At 43.4% G+C, this 19,728-nt stretch overlaps 1 protein-coding gene across 1 annotated transcript in view; it reads right to left on the bottom strand.

The window, feature by feature from the left end:
• Positions 1-462: 462 nt before the first annotated feature.
• The window catches only part of LOC132711724 (uncharacterized), a 36,285-nt gene continuing 17,019 nt past the window's right edge, over positions 463-19,728 (bottom strand). The window contains exons 2-3 of the mRNA XM_087885248.1: positions 12,553-13,758; positions 463-3,695 (exon numbers count right to left, since the gene is read on the bottom strand). Of these exons, the coding sequence (XP_087741374.1) occupies positions 2,319-3,695; positions 12,553-13,521 (2,346 nt within the window). The 5' untranslated portion in view covers positions 13,522-13,758 and the 3' untranslated portion in view covers positions 463-2,318. The remainder of the gene's footprint in view (positions 3,696-12,552; positions 13,759-19,728) is intronic.

The following is a 19,728-nucleotide window of genomic DNA, read 5'->3' as shown; positions in this document are numbered from 1 at the left end:
AGGATGACTAATTGGGAAGTTTCTATTCCCCCTTGCAGGGCAACAAGGAATACACAAACCTAAATTAGGAGGCCAGAATTGGGTACTAAACTGACGTCTCTGAGGGTATAAAAGGACGCCATACCTTTCCCAAGGTGTGGCTATTTCCTCGCATGCATTGTATCTGTATGTTCTGAATATAGTTCCACCCAGTATTTTGTTTTTGGCCATAAATAAAATCTGCTTTTTTGCAAGCGTCGTCTTGAGTCTCTCTCTTTGGCATTCTGGTGACTCGTGTGTTTTGGGACCTTACATTTCATTATTACTATAGTAAAAATAAAAAAAGGAGACCTTATGGATAAGGAAGTGCACCCCTCATAATAATACTAATTTAAAAAAAAACCTTGAAATCTGTCTAGTGATACTTGAAAAATGGCACAAAGAGTGGCTGTACTGGTGTACAATTGAAATTGGAAATTTAAGTTTACATTTTATTTTTTATTTTATTTTACTTCAAATTTATATACCGCCCTTCTCCCTGGGGACTCAGGGCGGTGGACAGCCAGATAAAAACACATAATACAAACATTAAGAACAGATTAAAAGGAAATTTTCATTTTACATTGAGGAGGGAAGGGAAGCTGAGGAAGACAGATCGGTCGTAGAGATACAGAATGCACAAGAAGAACAATGGTAGTTTGTTAGAAACTACTATATGTGTGGAGACCTTGCAACTGAGCGAAAGTTGACAAAAGATGTTTATGTTACCTTTTTATTATTAAATTTATTGATTAATAAATTTATTCGCTGCCTATCTCACAGTTTGAGGCAAGTCTGAGCATCCTGCCTTACCCAACTGTTCATAGCAATACTGACACTACCCATTTTTTCCTTGTCAAAAGTATTGTTCTTACACAATTCGTTTTTTAAAATGAAACATTTTCCATTGTACATTTTTCCCCTCATATCACCAACTCAAAGGGGGATGCAACATGTACGTCAGCAATATGGTGCTGCTGTCACCCAGCAGCCATAAAAGGGTAACAAGCAGGCATTTCCAAGAAGAGGAGATCACAGCAGGAGTTGCTAATAAACCTGGAGATCTTGTGATTAAAGCCACGATCCCTTTTCTCCTCAATTCAATATTCCTACAGCTCTTCTCCACCAGGTTCATCTGCAAGGCAGAAAAGCTTTTCATTTGAAATGTTACACTGCTTTTTTTCACTGGGCCTCGGGCCTACTCCCCACAAGCCCATCACCTATTTCACAGGTAAATTTTCAAGATCTCATGGAAGCAGCCATCATTTTCAGTGCACCCACAATTCCTTAAGGCTTTCTGCACAGTGTTAAGGTAGCGAAACAGAGCAATTTCTCCCTCTCCTGCACGACAACGACCCAGAAGCAGCCGCCATTTTGGCCCTGAGACAGAAGAGACCTCGGGAGACTCTGTGAGGGACAGAGAGGCCTGGGGAGACCTACGGGAGGCCTTTGGAAGGAAAGCCTGTCTGCAATTAAGCAAAGCAGTCTCGTTTAACAGCTGCTGCAAGGTGTAATCGTAATTGGAAGGCCCCGTGACAGAATGGCCTAAGGCCTGCAGGGAGCCAGTGGGAGTGGGAAAAAGCCTGGGGGATACTCTGTGGGAAGGGCTGGGGGGGAGGGCTTCCCCCGAACTGGAGGAAACCTGTAGCATTTCACCCCTGCCTTAGGGGAACCAAGAGTTGGGAACCAGAGTAATAGGTGTCTTGGGGGGTGGAGGAGGCCTAAGGATGCCTGGGGGGAAGCGGGGAAGCCTGGGCCTGGGCTAAGCCTCCGAGAGTTTTCCTGAACACTGAGGTAGCCAGTGTCCTATTTAGCAACTGGCACATTCATTTTATAGCTGCATAACAGACAGCATGGGATGGGGTTAGTTAACCAAAGCACTGTCGCCATTGCTAAATGCATCCATAATAGTCAGTTCCCGTTACAGTTGTATCTCGAGGATTACTTGTATGCTGGCTGGGAAATTGTGAGGTTCAAAATCTGGAGTTCACCAACATAGAAGGCTGAAACTCCACATGTCGGAATTCCATAATCAAAATACAAAAAACACCACCCAAAGGCCTGTTTGCAGAAAGTACTGCTGATAATCAGAAACAGGTAGTTAGCCTTTATCAAATTAATATTTTCTATTTTTCTCTCTCCATCTACAGATCTAATCCTGAGATCTCTTGACTAAAAAGAATCAGGCCAAAATTTAAATCATCAATTTCTCATCTATACTCCAAATGGGAGATCAGAAATGAATTTCAAGTTTTCTCTAAACTGTTCAATATTTGCCTCATGCATTTTCTTGTGAGCACTCAGAGATGATTTACACCTAAAGCATTGTTCACAAGATGGCTTCTCTCCTGTGTGTAAAGGTTAGACAAAATACTGAAATCTTTCCAACAATCCGGACACTCATACAGCTTCTCTTCTGTGTGAGTCCTCTGGCGTATCACCAGGTAGGAATTGAGACTGAAACTTTTCCCACATTCAGGACATTCCAACGGTTTCTCTCCTGTGTGAGTCCTCTGGTGTTTCATCAGGCTGGAATTCTGACTGAAACTTTTCCCACACTCAGGACATTTGAAGGGTTTCTCTCCTGTGTGAATCCTCTGGTGTATCACTAGGTGGTCATTCCGACTGAAATTTTTCCCACATTCAGGACATTCAAAGGGTTTCTCCCCTGTGTGAATTCTCTGGTGTTTAACCAGGTGGGAATTTGCAATGAAACTTTCTCCACAATCAGGACATTCAAAGGGTTTCTCTCCTGTGTGAGTCCTCTGGTGGCCAATGAGGTGGGAACTCTGACTGAAACTTTTCCCACACTCAGGACATTCGAAGGGTTTCTCTCCTGTGTGAGTCCTCTGGTGGCCAATGAGGTGGGAACTCTGACTGAAACTTTTCCCACACTCAGGACATTCGAAGGGTTTCTCTCCTGTGTGAGTCCTCTGGTGGCCAATGAGGTGGGAACTCTGACTGAAACTTTTCCCACACTCAGGACATTCGAAGGGTTTCTCTCCTGTGTGAGTCCTCTGGTGGCCAATGAGGTGGGAACTCTGACTGAAACTTTTCCCACACTCAGGACATTCGAAGGGTTTCTCTTCTGTGTGAATCCTCTGGTGTATCAGCAGGCTGGAATTGACACTGAAACCTTTCCCACAATCAGGACATTCAAAGGGTTTCTCTCTTGTGTGAGTCCTCTGGTGTATCACCAGGTGGGAATTCTGACTGAAACTTTTCCCACACTCAGGACATTCAAAGGGTTTCTCTCTTGTGTGAGTCCTCTGGTGTATCACCAGGTGTGAATTTTGACTGAAGCTTTTCCCACATGCAGGACATTCAAAGGGTTTCTCTCCTTTGTGAGTCCTCTGGTGTATCACCAGGTGGGAATTTGCAGTGAAACTTTTCCCACAATCTGGACACTTGTATGGCTTCTCCCTGGTGTGAGTCTGCTGATGTATCACAAAGTTGTCATGCTTGCGAAAGCATTTACCACATTGGGAGCAGTTGTAGGTCATCTGTCCTATGTGGATACTTCTATGAATCACAAGGGAGCTATTCTGACCAAAGCTTTTGCCACATTCAGAGGATTTATATGGCTGATCTCCAGTGTGGATCCTCTTGTGATTTGAACTCTGTACTTTTTCCACAATAAACTTTCTGAAGGAAATGGAAAATATTTTTTTATTTCTGCTTCAATTTGCTTTGCTTTTCAATGTTGCTTCTTATTCTCGGTTGTCCAGTGTTGTTATATTGGCATCTTTGTCTGTAAGATTCAAATGAAAGTGTAAGTTTTATTGTTTATAAAAAGATTACAGAAGATGTGAAAAAAAGTAGTACAGGTAATCCTTGAGGTAAAACAGGCCATTCAACAAATGTTCAAAGTTACTACAACCACACACCCAATGCTAAATACGAATCTGTTTCAAAGTTGAAATTTTGCAGGGCCCCCTCCCAATTGTCCATCGAACAGCTGCAGAGAGGCTGCAGCATACCCACCCCCCTATTTCCCAAACATCTTGCCCAGTCAGTCCTCAGAGGCCCCACATTGGCCTGCTTTGCCAATAACTTTGCTTCCAGGTATTGCTCTCCAACCCCACTCCCCTTCTTCATTCACTTACTTAATTTTTGACAAGCTCAAAAAGTCAACTGAGCTACGTGGCAGAATCAAGAAGATTTACGATCTCTTTTGTTTCCATGGCAATCCTTTCACCTCACCCAGCATAAATTGGTAGTGATTTACCTTGCCTGGGGAGGAAAGGATTCCCATGGAAGTAAAAAAGATGAGATTTCTTCTTTGCTCAACCAGCGTAAGACTAGCATAAAACTAGCACTGGTGGTGCTAAGGAGAAATCATGTCCATTTTGCTTCCATTGCAATCCTTTCCAGCCAGCATAAGCTCCTACGATTTCTTCTTAGTTCCACCAGCAGTAATTTTATGGTGGCAGCGCTAAAAAGAGATCGTAGTGGTTTACCCCGGCTGTGGGGGAGAATGTTGCCATAGAAACAAAAGAGATTGGATTTCTTCTTCATTCTATCAGCACTAGTTTTCCTCTAGTCTTTTGCTGGTAGAGCAAAGAAGAAACCCCATCACTTTTGTTTCCATGCCAGTCCTTTCCCCTCCACAGCCAGGGTAAACCACTATGATATCTTCTTACCGCCAGCAGTATAAAACTAGCACCGGCAGAGCTAAGAAGAAATCATAGTAGTTTAGGCTGGCTGAGGCAAAAGGATTGCCATGGAAACAAAAGAGATTGGATTTTTTCTTCTTGATTGTGCCACGTGGCCCACTGAGGGAATGGCCTTCTCTACTCTGACTTCCTGAGCTCATCAAAATGTAAGTCAGCAAATGGTGATGGGGTGGAGTATGGAGAAGGCCCATAGTGCTTTGGGGAAACCAAGGGGCAGGAGGCAGAGCATGGGATATCCTAGACTAAAAGAGAAGGGTTAAGGGGGACGTGATAGCTCCTCTTCCAATACACTGGAGGATCTGTCACAAAGAAGAGAGGATTGACTTATTCTCGAGGGCACCAGAGGGTAGGACAAGAAGTAATGGGTGGAAGCTTGTCAAAGAGAGATCCACCCTAGAAGTAAGGAGAAATTTTCTGATGGTGAGAAGAATTAATCAATGGAATATCTTGCCTCTTGGGAGTTGTGGGTGTTCCATCACTGGAGATTATCAAAAATAGATTGGACAACCATTTGATGGTATAAGGTCCCCTGCCTTGGGCAGGGAGTTAGACTAGAAGACCTTCAAGGTCCGTTCCAGCCCCATGATTCTATATTCTTAGCAATGTAAAGATGTGGAGGCTTCAACTGCCAGAGTTCCCCAGTCAGCATAATTTACACTGATCAAGCATTTTTTGATTTCCTCTTCTGCAAAGTTTACATTTCGCAGGTCCTTCCCAGTCTGCAACTTTTCTTTTTTTCCCCTTTCAATTAATAGTTTCAGTAATGCAGTTGCACGTAACTTAACCTCTAACCACCTCCCCATATAAGAGTTTTACAGCACCCATTCCCAATGCAAGTTCAAAAATGTTACCCCCATCTTCAGATTTAAGATTGTGCCCCGCCCCTTTCGAATCTCCGCGGGATCGAGTCACGATTCATCGAAGGAAGAGACGCCGCTTGCAACTCAATAGCCCCGATGCTCTTTTTGTCATTTTGTTCTCCCCACCTGTGACGCCTCCGCGCCCTCCTTTTATGCCTTTTCCCGCACCTGGATTGCGGAGCTGTGTGCTATGCTTGAACATGCTATGCTTTCTTTAAAAAGAAATTATTTACTCAAGGATAATTTCCCTTTAACCTCCCCCCCCACTCCCCCTTCCTGGATTTCTTATTTTCTGATCTGATCATTTTCTGAAAGTTTCAAATTTAACTTACTCTTTCCGAACTGTTGAAATTCGCCCAGCAAAATTCAAGAACGGCAACACCAAACTAAAAGGTTTATCCGAAGGAGCTACAGGAAAAGGAATTCAGTAAGAGGAGTCTACATGTCTGGATCTACTCTAGCTGCTGAACTTTGTGCTTTTAACCCGTTCAGCTTCTTGGAAAGTTTTACAAACCTGATTGTAAAATGATCTCCCAACCAACCCTGCTTCCTCATGCAGAATTCAAGGGCCAGAACAGCGTTTTACAGCCCAGATTTAAAGCAACACGGAACAAAAAATGTATTTGCAATCACGATTCCATTTTGGAACAATTTCTCTTTAGTTAGCCTTTGTTATAACTGTAAACCCAAAAAAGTGTTCAGAACTGGTTTTGAGAACGTCTGTTTAAACTGGATCCAGGTGCAAAGGACTTTCCAGCAGTATGCATGACAATAAATACAGGTAGACCTTGACTTACAACAGTTCATTTAGTGACCGTTGAAAGTTACAACGGCACTGAAAAATGTGACTTATGACTGTTTTTCACAGTTACAACCTTTGCAGCATCTCCATGGTCATGTGGTTAAAATTCAGACGCTTGGCAACTGGTTCATATTTATGACGGTCACAGTACCCTGGGATCATGTGATTCCCTTTTGTGACCTACTGACAAGCAAAGTCAACAGGAAAGCCAAATTCTCTTAAGAACCACTCATCAGTCTATAGTCATATTGGCCACAAGGATACAGAAGCATCTTCGGACAACATTGGCTCCCCCGGCTAAGAAATGGAGATGAGCATCGTCCCCTACAGTCAGAAATGACTGAACAGGGAAAACCTTTATTTATTTATTTATTATTTATTTATTAGTCATATTTCTATGCCGCCCACTCTCCAAGGACTCTGGGCGGCTTACACCAAAGACAGTATACTATATAGCATATTGCTCCCTAACAATCTGGGTCAGGGGTGAAATGCTCCCGGTTTGGACCGGCTCGGGTGAGTAGGTAGTGATGGTGGCGGGCAGTTCGGACAACCGGTAGCAAAACTCCCTGACCCCGCCCCCCCATGCCCAGCTGAGCCCCGCGATCATCAGAGCCTTTTTTCTCTTTTAAATGGCTCTGACCAGCCAAGCTCTGAGGATCCCAGCTCTGACGATCTGCTAATTAGCTCTGCTAATCAGGCAACTCAGCTTGGATTGTCAGACCCATTTAAAAGAAAAAAAAGTTTTTTTTTCTCCCCACCCCACTCCCACCCCCACCCCCACCCCAGCCTCCAGCTTGCTTACCTTAGCTGCTGATCGCAACGCAATCCACTGCATCAGCAATCTCCCTGCCTGCAATCAAGCTCATCTGTGAGCAGCTCTATCTGCAACTTTAAGATTTGTGGACTTCAACTCCCAGCAAAGCTGGCTGAGGAATTCTGGGAGTTGAAGTCCACAAGTCTTAAAGTTGCCAAGGTTGGAGACCCCTGTTCTATTGGGTAAGTTTTTTTCCCCTTTGGGAGCTTTAAAAAAAATAGTCAATTGGGGTTTTTTTTAGTTGTTCTTTTTTTAGACATAGCCATTTAAAGTTTAGGAAGTTTTAAATTTAGCGGCTTTTATATAAAAATAAAAATAAATAAAAATAAAATAATATTTGTGCAGCTTTCTGAGATTTAGTGTGTTTCTGTAGTGTTTCACTCTAACTACACAAACACACAAAATCTCACAAAGCTGTATGTGGAATTTTGCGTGTGTAAAGTGTGAAAGTTGGTTTTTTGGGCTTTTTGTGGCTGTGTGAGGTTCCTGCTTGTTGCAGGGGCCATTTTGGGTCTAGCACAGCTGCTTTTACATTGTGGGTGAGCCAGTTGTGTTGTGTAGGTTAAAAAAGGGCAAAGAAGTGACATTGACTTGGCCACGCCCACCCAGTCACCTTACCACCAAGCCCTGCCCACTAATTAAGCCACGCCCACAGAACCGGTAGCAAAAAAATTTAGATTTCACCCCTGATCTGGGTCCTCATTTTACCCACCTCAGAAGGATGGAAGGCTGAGTCAACCTTGAGTTGATGAGATTTGATCCGCTGATCTGCTGAACTAGCAGTCAGCTGAAGTAGCTGCAGTACTGCACCCTAACCACTGAGCCACCTCGGCTTTATCATTAGTAAAGTGCAATTCAGGTAGTCCTCAGCTTACAACAGTTCGTTTAGTGACTGTTCAAAGTTACAACTGCACTGGAAAAGTGACTTTTCACACTTACAACTATTACAGCATCCCCATGGTCATGTGTTCAAAATTCAGATGCTTGGCAACTGACTCATATTTTTGATGGTTGCAGTGTCCTGGAGTCATGTGATTCCCGTTTGTAACCTTCTGACAAGCAAAGTCAATGGGGAAGCCAAATTCACTTAACAACCGTGTTTCTAATTTAACAAGTGCAGTGATTCACTTAACAACGAAGCGAAGAAAAGTCGTAAAATGGGGCAAAACTCACTTAAATAATTTCTCACTTAGCAATAGAAATGTTGGACTCAATTGTGGTCGTAAATTGAGGACTAGCTGTATCACATGACTACATCACTTAGGCAATTTCCACAGTCCTTGCTGCTGTCATTAAGCAAGGACTTCATTGTAATTTCCTGCTGTTTCTAATATGCAAAGTCAACAAGTAAATCTCAGGAAGTCACAAATCCGACCTAGGGCAATTGACAAACAGGCTGGCAAGTAGATTATTATTATTATTATTATTATTTATTTAATTTATATACCGCCCTTCTCCCAGAAGGGACTCAGGGCGGTGAACAGCCAAAATTAAAAAACATACAAATACAAAAGTTAAGATAATTAAAAAGAATTAAATCACTGGCTTCCCAATTTAAAACCCCCAAATCCATAAAATTTAAAATCCCAATTAAAAACCATTTAGGCTAGGCCAGCTTGATGGAATAAAAACGTCTTCAGGGCTTTACGGAAGGTCCGGAGGTCCGGGATCAATCGTATTCCAGGAGGCAGCTCATTCCACAGGGCGGGTGCCCCCACAGAGAAGGCTCTCCTCCTGGGGGCTGCCAGCCGACATTGCCTGATCGACGGCACCCTGAGGAGGCCCTCTCTGTGAGAGCGTATTGGCTGGTGGGAGGTTATCGGTAGCAGCAGGCGGTCTCGCAAATACCCTGGCAAATACCCTCACAGATAACTGGCTATTGTTCTGCAAGCAGCCGGCTGTAGGAGTGTCCACCAGTGTCTGCTGTAATAGCTAGGCAGGTAGATATGCACTATGGAGTAAGGGCAGAACCGGTGCTGTGGGTGCTCCTTAAGAGAGAATATGGCAGGAGTATGAATGGCTTTTGAACTTTCCTGCTGGCTTCTTCATTGACCTTGCTTGTGGGAAGCCAGCAGCTTCTGCACATGCGCAGATTGTATTTGATGACGTCTGGGCGGGTGGGCGGAGCCTCCCGCCACCACTGCTGCCGGTAGCAACCCACCACTGGATAGGACAGGACAGGACAGAATAGAATTCTTTATTGGCCAAGTGTGATTGGACACATAAGGAATTTGTCTCTGGTGCACTAGCTCTCAGTGTACATCATGTACACTGATCATAAATCATGATCATAATCATAAAATATAATGCTCATAAATCATAAGATACAACTCTTGGTGATAGTCAATCAGTCAATCAATCGGAATAGAGCTGGAAGGGACCTTGGAGGTCTTCTCGTCCAACCCCTGCTAAAGCAGGGGACCTTATACCATTTCAGACAAGTGATTGTCAGTTTCTTTTTAAAAAGAAGATGTGATGAAGCACCCACAACTTCTGAAGGCAAGTGTTCCACTGGTTAATTGTTCTCACTGTTAGGAAGTTTCTCCTTAATTCCTGATAGCTCCTCTCCTTGATTAGTTTCTAACCATTGTTTCTTGGCCTGCCATCTGGTACTTTGGAAAATAAGTTGACCCTTCCTTTTTTGTGGCAGCCTCTGGAATACTGCTGTCATGTCCGTCCCCACCCCAGTCCTTCTTTTCTATATATTAGCCAAACCCAAATCCTGTAACCATTCGTCATACTGTATGTTTTATTCTCCAGGCCTTTAATCATCTTAGTTGCTCTTCTTTGCACTTTTTCCAAAGTCTCAACATCTTTTTTGTAATGTGGTGACCAAAACTGGATGTAGTATTCCAGGTGTGGCCTTAATTAGGCTTTATAAAGGGGTACTAATACTTCATCTGATTTTGATTCTATGCCTCTGTATATACCACCAAGGATTGTATTAGCTTTTTTGGCTGCCGCCGCACACTGCTGGCTCATATTAGGGTACTAAATAAGCAATCAACATAAATGATAACATGCACACAATAAAGTTCTAGTCATAAGATGCTAAGGGAATAGATAATAGGAAAGATGAGAAGGATAATAGTAACACAGACCTTCTATGTGATTTGACATCCGAGGGCATAAGAGAGTGTTGTGGGAATGAATTGTTTAGCAGAGTGATGGCATGGGGGGAAAACTGTCCTTGTGTCTAGTTGTTTTGTCGTATGAACGGATTGCCATATGTTGGATTGCAATCAGGTGTTCAGGGGATTCAGGGATGGTTGGAACTTTTGAGGACTGATCATAAATCCCCCTCATTCAGTGCCATTCAGGGGTCATTAACTAAGCACTACCTCTCTATGCTGCTTATTCTAAATTATCCTAAATTTAGGCACTACTTTCACATCATCACAGCCACAGAGTGGCCGGACTGATGTATGATTGAAAATTTATATTTACACTGAAGAGGGAAGCTGAGGAAGACAGAATGGTATTTAGAGATGCAGAATGCACAAGAGACAGAGTACAAGTAGGTTGACAACTGTAGTGCTTTAAAAACCTGCTATATGTATGGAAACCTTACAACTGAGCAAGAGTTAACTTTTTATTATTAAATTTATTTATTAATAAACTTATTTGCTGCCCAGCTCGCAATTTGAGGCGAGTCAGAAAAGCTCGCCTTACCCTAATAACAATACTGACACTACCCATTTTTCCTTGTCAAAATTATTCTTCTTACACAATGCATTTTTTAAAAAATGAAACATTTTCCACTGTACATTTTTTTCTCACATCGCCACCACAGAGGGGGATGCAACAAATACGTCAGCAATATGGTGCTGCTATCACCCCTACCAATATCACAGCCCTGGCTGGGCTGCAAGGGGCACACACACACACACACAGAAAAATACACGTCCGGGAAATGTGAGCTAAAAACCATGCTGAAGTCAATATGGGAAGTCTGTAGGGAGCCTCTGGCAGGTTAAAAAAAGAAAGGAAAGGGGGAAGGAAGGAAGGAAGGAAGGAAGGAAGGAAGGAAGGAAGGAAGGAAGGAAGGAAGGAAGGAAGGAAGGAAGGAAGGAAGGAGAGAGAGGCAACTTGGTTGGAGATGCCCCAGTTCAAAGGAGAAAGCAATGTTGTCTTCTGTTTTATCACGGACCGAACTTTATGGGCAATCCAAGTTAACATTGGTATTCTTGAACTGTGAGCTCTCAGGAAAATATCCCCTCCTTGTGTGTTGCAAACAACCATTTCCAGTGGGGAAAACAGGACAAAGCCGAGTGGGGAAAATATTTTCCTTTGCTATGTTTCCAGTCTGAATTAGACCATGGGAGGCTCCCTACAGGACAGCCCTTTTAAGGATTATGTATTAATAAAAAAGCAACTAATTTATCTCTGTTCCTAAACACTAAAGTTGTTGTACATAAAAAACAGAGGAGCTCTGATCAACTATCACAACCAACAATTTTATAGTTTTGCTGTTGTCTGTGGACTCTCCCACTAGATGCAAGCACGGGAAAAACTGAGCTTGGTTTATTCTCAGTCTTTGGCCACAAACTACTAGCAAACGTGGCATTTGATCACAAGGCAAGGAGGCATCCAGAAATGTTTCTCCTTTTGCAGTTGAGCATCCAAGAAGGGAGAGGAAAGACAAAGAAAAAGAAGGAAAGAGACCAAGGAAGGGAAAACAAGGAAATAGGGGAAGAAAGAAGAGAGGAAAAAAATGAGGGAAGCAAAAAGAAGAAAAGGGGAAAAAAGAAAGGAAAAGGAAAGATTATAATGAGAGGGAGTCAAATTCTGAGGGAAGTCCTCAGTTAGCACTTGGCCACCAGTTGCCCTTTCGCCATCCCCTTGTCCCCTCCTCCTGACATCTTCTGGTGGTCTCCCATCCTATTTGTGAGGATGCTTTGGTTACAAAGCCGGGTCTCCTCACATGGAGAGGGAATGGCCCTCCCTCTGACTTTGCCCTCCTGCATACACCATGAGCAACGTGCCCAAGGAGAGCGAGCACAGCAGCAGCAGCTTTGAGGAGGAGGTAAGTACAGCCAGGCACCCACTCGGGGAAGCGGGGCTGGACTGTGGGGTCCCAGTGCAAGGGGAGCTTGAGGGCCAGGCTGGGCACTTGCGGTCCCAGGGCTCTGGACAGACTGAGCTGCTATCTGGGGGTCCTTTGCTTGGCCTGAGAGGGATGGCAAGAACAAGGGTTTGGCACTCACTATTGTCTCGCCTTCCACTGCTGGAGACAATGAATTGCCCACACCTGCCTGGGCTGCCAGAGGCACCCCATGATGCAACAGACGTCAAGCTGGCCATGCGACGTCACCCCAGCCACACACACTTTGGCCACTACCACCCACGAGATCAACCACAACCCTGATGCGTCCCTCAATTAAATTGAGTTTGACACCCCTGATCTGGACACTCATATGGTTTTTCTCCCTTGTGAGTGCTCTGGTGTTTCATCAGCATAGAACGGTAAATGAAACTTTCCCCACAATCTGGACACTTGTATGGTTTCTCTCCTGTGTGTGTCCTCTGGTGTATCAGCAGGTTGTAATTGAGACTGAAGTTTTTCCCACAATCAGGACATTCAAAAGGTTTTTCTCCTGTGTGAGTCCTCTGGTGTTTCACCAAGGAGGATTTCTGACTGAAATGTTTCCCACAATCAGGACATTCAAAGGGTTTCTCTCCTGTGTGAGTCCTCATGTGATCCACAAGGTTGGAACTCTGACTGAAACTTTTCACACACTCTGGACAATTGTATGGTTTCTCCCCTGTGTGAATCCTCTGGTGGTTCACCAGGTTAAAATGGTGACTGAAACTTTTCCCACAATCTGGACACTCGTATGGTTTCTCTCCTGTGTGAGTCCTCTGGTGTATCAACAGGCTGGAATTGAGACTGAAACTTTTCCCACAATCAGGACATTCAAAGGGTTTCTCTCCTGTGTGAGTCCTCTGATGTTTCACCAGGCTGGAATTCTGACTGAATTGTTTCCCACAATCAGAACATTCAAAGGGTTTCTCTCCTGTGTGAGTCCTCTGGTGTTTCACCAGGCTGGAATTGAGACTGAAACCTTTCCCACAATCAGGGCATTCATAGGGTTTTTCTCCTGTGTGTGTCCTCTTGTGTATCTCTAGGTGGGAATTGCGATTGAATTGTTTCCCACAATCAGAACATTCAAAGGGTTTCTCTCCTGTGTGAGTCCTCCGGTGTATCACCAGGTGGGAATTTGCAATAAAACTTTTCCCACAATCTGGACATTCATATGGTTTCTCCCTAGTGTGAGTCCGCTGATGTATCACAAAGTTGCCATGCTTGCGAAAGCATTTACCACATTGGGAGCAGTTGTAGGGCATCTCTACTATGAGGATCCTTCTATGAATCACAAGGGAGCTATTGTGACCGAAGCTTTTGCCACATTCAGAGGATTTATATGGCTGATCTCCAGTGTGGATCCTCTTGTGATTTGAACTCTGTGCTTTTCCCACAATAGGCTTTCTGAAGGAAATGGGAACTATTTTTTATTTCTGCTTCAATTTGCTTTGCTTTTCAATGTTGCTTGTTGTCCAGTGTTGTTATATTGGCATCTTTGTCTGTAAGATTCAAATGAAAGTGTAAGTTTTATTGTTAATAAAAAGGTTGCAGAAGATGTGAAAAAAAGTAGTACAGGTAATCCTTGAGGTATGACAGGCCATTCAACAAAAGTTCAAAGTTACAACACACACACCCAATCAGTAATGGGATTCAAATCCCGGCGCTACCGGTTCGCTATCGGTAGGGCACAGGCGCTCACTTTGTGAGTACATAGCACTACTATGCATGTGCAGAAGGTTATGCGCATGCGCAGAGCATTTTTGATGACGTCTGGGCGGGTGGGCGAAGCCTCCCACCGCCGCCACTACCGGTTCTCCTGAACCAGGGCAAACTGGGAGCCACACACCACTGCCCCCAATGCTAAATACGAATCTGTTTCAAACTTGAAATTTGAAGGGGCCCCCTTGTGGTCCTTCAGCCTTTGAACAACTGCAATGATGCTGCAGCACACCCACCCACCTATTTCCCTCCCATCTTGCCCGTCACTACTCAGAGGCCCCAGACCACAGTACATTGGCCTGCTTTGCCAATATACTTGCTTCTAGGGATTCCTCCCCAACCCCACTCCCCTGTCATCATTCACTTACTTAATTTTTGACGAGCTCACGAAGTCAACTGGGCCACGTGGCATAATCAAGAAGACGTACAATTCCTTTTGCTTCCATGGGAATCCTTTTGGCCCACCCAGCATAAATCGGTAGTGATTTACCCAGCAAAAGAGATGAGATTTCTTCTTTGCTCTACCAGCGTAAGATTAGCGCTGGCGGGGCTAAGAAGAAATCATGCCTATTTTGCTTCAATTGCAATCCTTTCCAGCCAGCATAAACTACTACAATTTCTTCTTAGTTCCACTGGTGCTAATTTTATGCAGAAGGAGCTAAAAAGATACCGTACTGGTTTACCCTGCCTTGGGAGAAGAATATTGCCATGGAAACAAAAGAGATTGGATTTCTTCTTCACACTATCAGTGCTAGTTTTACGCTAGTCTTTTGCTGGTAGAGCAAAGAAAAAACCCCAACTCTTATGTTTCCAGGCCAATCTTTTAATCCTCAACCAGGGTAAACCACTATGGTATCTTCTTAGCACCAGTAGCATAAAACTAGCTCCAGTGGAGCTAAGAAGAAATCATAATATTTTATACTGGCTGGGGAAAAAGGATTGCCATGGAAACAAAAGATATTGGATTTCTTCTTGATTGTGCCACATGGTCCACCGAGGGAATGGCCTTCTCTACTCTAACTTCCTGAGTTCATCAAAATGTAAGTCAGTAAATGGTGATGGGGTGGAGTATGGAGGAGACCCATAGGGCTTTGGGGAAACCAAGGGGCAGGAGGCAGAGCATGGGGTATCCTAGACTGAAAGAGAAGGGTTAAGGGAGATGTGATAGCTCCTATTCCAGTACACTTGAGGATCTGTCACAAAGAAGAGAGGATTGACTTATTCTCTAGGGCACCAGAGGGTAGGACATGAAGTAATGGGTGGAAGCTTGTCAAAGAGAGATCCACCCTAGAAGTAAGGAGACATTTTCTAATGGTGAGAAGAATTAATCAATGGAATATCTTGCCTCTTGGGAGTTGTGGGTGTTCCATCACTGGAGATTTTCAAAAATAGATTGGACAACCATTTGACAGATGGCATAAGGTCCCCTGCCTTGGGCAGGGAGTTAGACTAGAAGACTTCAAGGTCCCTTCCAGCCCTATGATTCTATATTTTTAGCAATATAAAGATGTGGAGATTTCAACTGCCAGAGTTCCCCAGTCAGCATAATTTACACTGATCAAGCATTTTTTGATTTCCTCTTCTGCAAAGCTTACATTTCCCAGGTCCTTTCCAGTCTCCAACTTTTATTTTTTCCCCTTTCAATTAATACTGTTGCAGTAATACAGTTGCCCCCTTCATGGATTACTGTCTTGTCGTGGCGAAGGGGCTTGTGTAGTTCAATGAAGCTATGAGCTATGCCTTGCAGGGCCCAAGACGGACAGGTCATAGCCGAGAGCTCTGATAAAACGTGATCCACTGGAGAAGGGAATGGCAACTCACTCCAGTATCTTTGCCATGAAAACCCCATGGACAGTACCAAAAGGCAAACAGATATGACACTGGAAGATGAGCCTCTCAGGTCGGAAGATGTCCAATATGCTACTGGGGAAGAGCAGAGGGTTAGTACTAGTAGCGCCAGAAAGAGTGAAGTGACTGGCCAAACCCAAAAGGATGCTCAGCTGTGGATGCATCTGGTGTTGAAAGGAAAGTCCGATGCTTTAAAGCTGTATTCTCCATAGGAACCTGGAATGTAAGATCCATGAATCAAGGCAAGCTGGACGTGGTCAAACCAGGGATGACAAGACTGAACATCGACAATTTAGGAATCAGCGAACTAAAATGGACAGGAATGGGTGAATTTAATTCAGATGACCATCAGGTGTACTACTGCGGGCAAGAATCCCTCAGAAGAAATGGAGTAGCCTTCATAGTTAATAAAACAGTATGAAAAGCAATACTGGGATACAATCCCCAAAATGACAGAATGATCTCAGTTCGAATCCAAGGCAAACCACTCAATATCGCAATAGTCCAAGTCTATGCCCCAACTACTGGTGCTGAAGAGGATGAAACTGACCGATTCTATGAAGGCCTACAGCACCTTATAGAATTAACACCAAAAACTGATGTCTTTATCATCATGTCTGAGGAAGCTTTGCAAATAGCTGAGGAAAGAAGGGAAGCGAAAGGCAAGGGAGAGAGAAAGATAGACCCAATTGAATGCAGAATTCCAGAGAATAGCTAGAAGAGATAAGAATGCCTTCTTAAATGAACAGTTCAAAGAAATAGAAGAAAACAACAGAATAGGGAGGACCAGAGATCTCTTCAAGAAAATTGGAGATATGAAGGGAATGTTTCATGCAAAACATGAAAAATATAATAAAGGCATGATAAAGGACCAAAATGGCAGGGACCTAACAGAGGCAGAAGAGATTAAGAAAAGGTGGCAAAATTACACAGAAGAACTATACAACAACGAGCTTAATGTTCCTGATAACCACGATGGGGAGGTCACTGACCTCGAGCCAGACATTCTAGAATGTGAATTGAAATGGGCCTTAGAAAATCTGAGCAACAAAAAAGCTAGTGGAGGTGACAGTATTCCAGCTGAGCTATTCAAAATCTTAAAAGTTGATGCAGTAAAAGTGCTACACTCAATTTGCCAGCAAATTTGGAAAACTCAACAGTGGCCACAGGATTGGAAAAAGTCAGTTTACATTCCAATTCCAAAGAAAGGAGAAGAAATGGAGGTAGTGGCAGATTTTATTTTCCTGGGCTCCAAGATCACTGCAGATGGGGACTGCAACCAAGAAATTAAAAGACGCTTGCTCCTGGGGAGAAAAACTATGGCAAATCTAGACAGCATACTAAAAAGCAGAGACATCACCCTGCTAACAAAAGTGCGTATAGTCAAGGCTATGGTTTTTCCAGTTGCAATACATGGCTGCGAAAGTCAGACCATAAGGAAGGCTGAGCGCCAAAGAATTGAGGCCTTTGAACTATGGTGCTGGAGGAGACTCCTGTGAGTCCCTTGAACTGCAAGGTGATCAAACCGGTCAGTCCTAGAGGTGATCAACCATGTCTGCTCTTTAGAAGGCCAGATCCTGAAGATGAAACTCAAATACTTTGGCTACCTAATGAGAAGGAAGGACTCACTGGAGAAGAGCCTAAAGCTGGGAACAATTGAGGACAAAAGAAGACGACGACAGAGAATGAGGTGGCTGGATGGAATCAATGAAGCAGTCTGCATGAAATTAATTGGACTCTGGGGTATGATAAAGTACAGGAAGGCCTGGTGGAATGTTGTCCATGGGATTGTGATGGATCGGACACGACTTCGCAACTAACAACATCATCATCATTGGAAGCTTTCAACAACAGACTGGACTGTCATTCTCAGAAATAGTATACGTTTTCCTGTTTGAGCAGGAGTTTGGACTAGATGACCTACAAGGTCCCTTCCAACTCTGTTATTCTGTATATTCTGTAAGAACGCCAATTCCTTTCACAGAAACTACTGCTAGGTTGCCCCTCTTCCATTCTATACTTGGCCTGCACATTTTTCCTACCAGATGTAAACCTTTGTATCTTGTATCTTACAGTGGGAAAAACCAACCAGAGGAACAGCTTGTCTTCAGAAGTTGTGGGAGCATCATCACCGGAAGCTTTCAAGAAGAGACTGGACTGCCATCCGTCAGAAATGGTGTAGGGTCTCCTGCTTGGGCGCGGGATGGGGGGAGAGGGGGGTTAGACTAGATGACCTACAAGTCCCTTCCAATTCCTGTTATTCTGTTAATTGGAGGCTTTGGCAAACATGCAAATAGAGGCGTTGCCGTGACGTCCTACCCATTTCAAATCTCCACGGAATTATGTCACGATTCATCAAAACAAAGAGACACCGCTTGCAACTCAATTGCCTCGATGCACTTTTTGTCATTTTGTCCCCCCACCTGTGACGCCTCCGCACCGTCTTTTTATGCCTTTTCCCACACCTGGATTGTGGAGCTGTGTGCTATGCTTGAACATGGAGGTTCAATTTTCTATAGGAAGAGAGAGGTCTGCAAGGACCAACTGTTGTATACTCTCCTTTACCAGGAGAGAGTTGAATAGGTGTAGTTTTTTAAAAAAAAGAAATTATTTACTCGAGGATAATTTCCCTTTAACCTCCCCCCCCACTCCCCCTTCCTGGATTTCTTATTCTCTGATCTTTTCTTTTTCTGAAAGTTTCAAATTTAACTTACTCTTTCCGAACTGTTGAGATTCGCCCAGCAAAATTAAACACCACCACCACCAAACTAAAAGTTTTATCCAAAGGAGCTACAGGAAAAGGAATTCAGTAAGAGGAGTCTACATTTCTGGATCTACTCTAGCTGCTGAATGTTGTGCTTTTAACCTGTTCAGCTTTTGGGAGTTTCACTAACGATCTCCCAACCAACCCTGCTTCCTCATGCAGAATTCAATGGCCAGAACAGCTTTTTACAGCACAGATTTAAAGCAACACGGAACAAAAAATGTATTTGCAATCACGATTTCATTTTGGAACAAAGTCTCCTAGGGATTAACTTTAGTTAGCCTTTGTTATAACTGTAAACCCAAAAAAGTGTTCAGAACTGGTTTTGAGAACGTCTGTTTAAACTGGATCCAGGTGCAAAGGACTTTCCAGCAGTATTCATGACAATAAATACAGGTAGACCTCAACTTACAGTTCATTTAGTGACCATTGAAAGTTACAACGGCACTGAAAAAAGTGACTTATGACCGTTTTTCAGTTACGACCTTTGCAGCATCTCCATGGTCATGTGATCAAAATTCAGATGCTTGGCAACTGATTCATTTTTATGACTGTTGCTGTGTCCAGGGTTCATGTGATCCCCATTTTGCAACCTTCTGACAAGGAAAATCAATGAGAAACCAGATTCCTTTTACAACCGTGTCACTAGCTTAAAAACTGCTGTGATTCACTGAACAACTGAGGCAAGGAAGGTAATAAAATGGGGCAAAACTCATTAACAAATGTCTCACTCCTGCAATCATTCTTCATTCGTACGTTTTAGGATCCAGGCCTTTAATCATCTTAGTTGGTTTTCTTTGCACTTTTTCCAAAATCTCAACATCTTTTTTTGTAATGTGGTGACCAAAACTGGATGTAGTATTCCAGGTGTGGCCTTAATTAGGCTTTATAAAGCGGTACTAATACTTCATGTGATTTTGATTCTATGCCTCTGTATATACAACAAAGAATTTCATTAGCTTTTTTGGCTACTGCCACACACTGCTGGCTCATATTAGGGTACTAAATAAGCAATCAACATAAATCATAATATACAAACAATAAAGTTATAGTCATAAGATGCTAAGGGAATAGATAATAAGAAAGATGAGAAGGATAATAGTAATACAGACCAATTATGTGATTTGACATCGGAGGG

The sequence above is a fragment of the Pantherophis guttatus genome, chromosome 2, assembly GCF_059756535.1.
Source record: "Pantherophis guttatus breed Tessera chromosome 2, ASM5975653v1, whole genome shotgun sequence".
In the NCBI taxonomy this organism is placed as follows: Eukaryota; Metazoa; Chordata; class Lepidosauria; order Squamata; family Colubridae; genus Pantherophis; species Pantherophis guttatus.
Note: the sequence above shows the minus strand (reverse complement) of the source record. Positions and strands in the feature narration are given on the sequence as shown.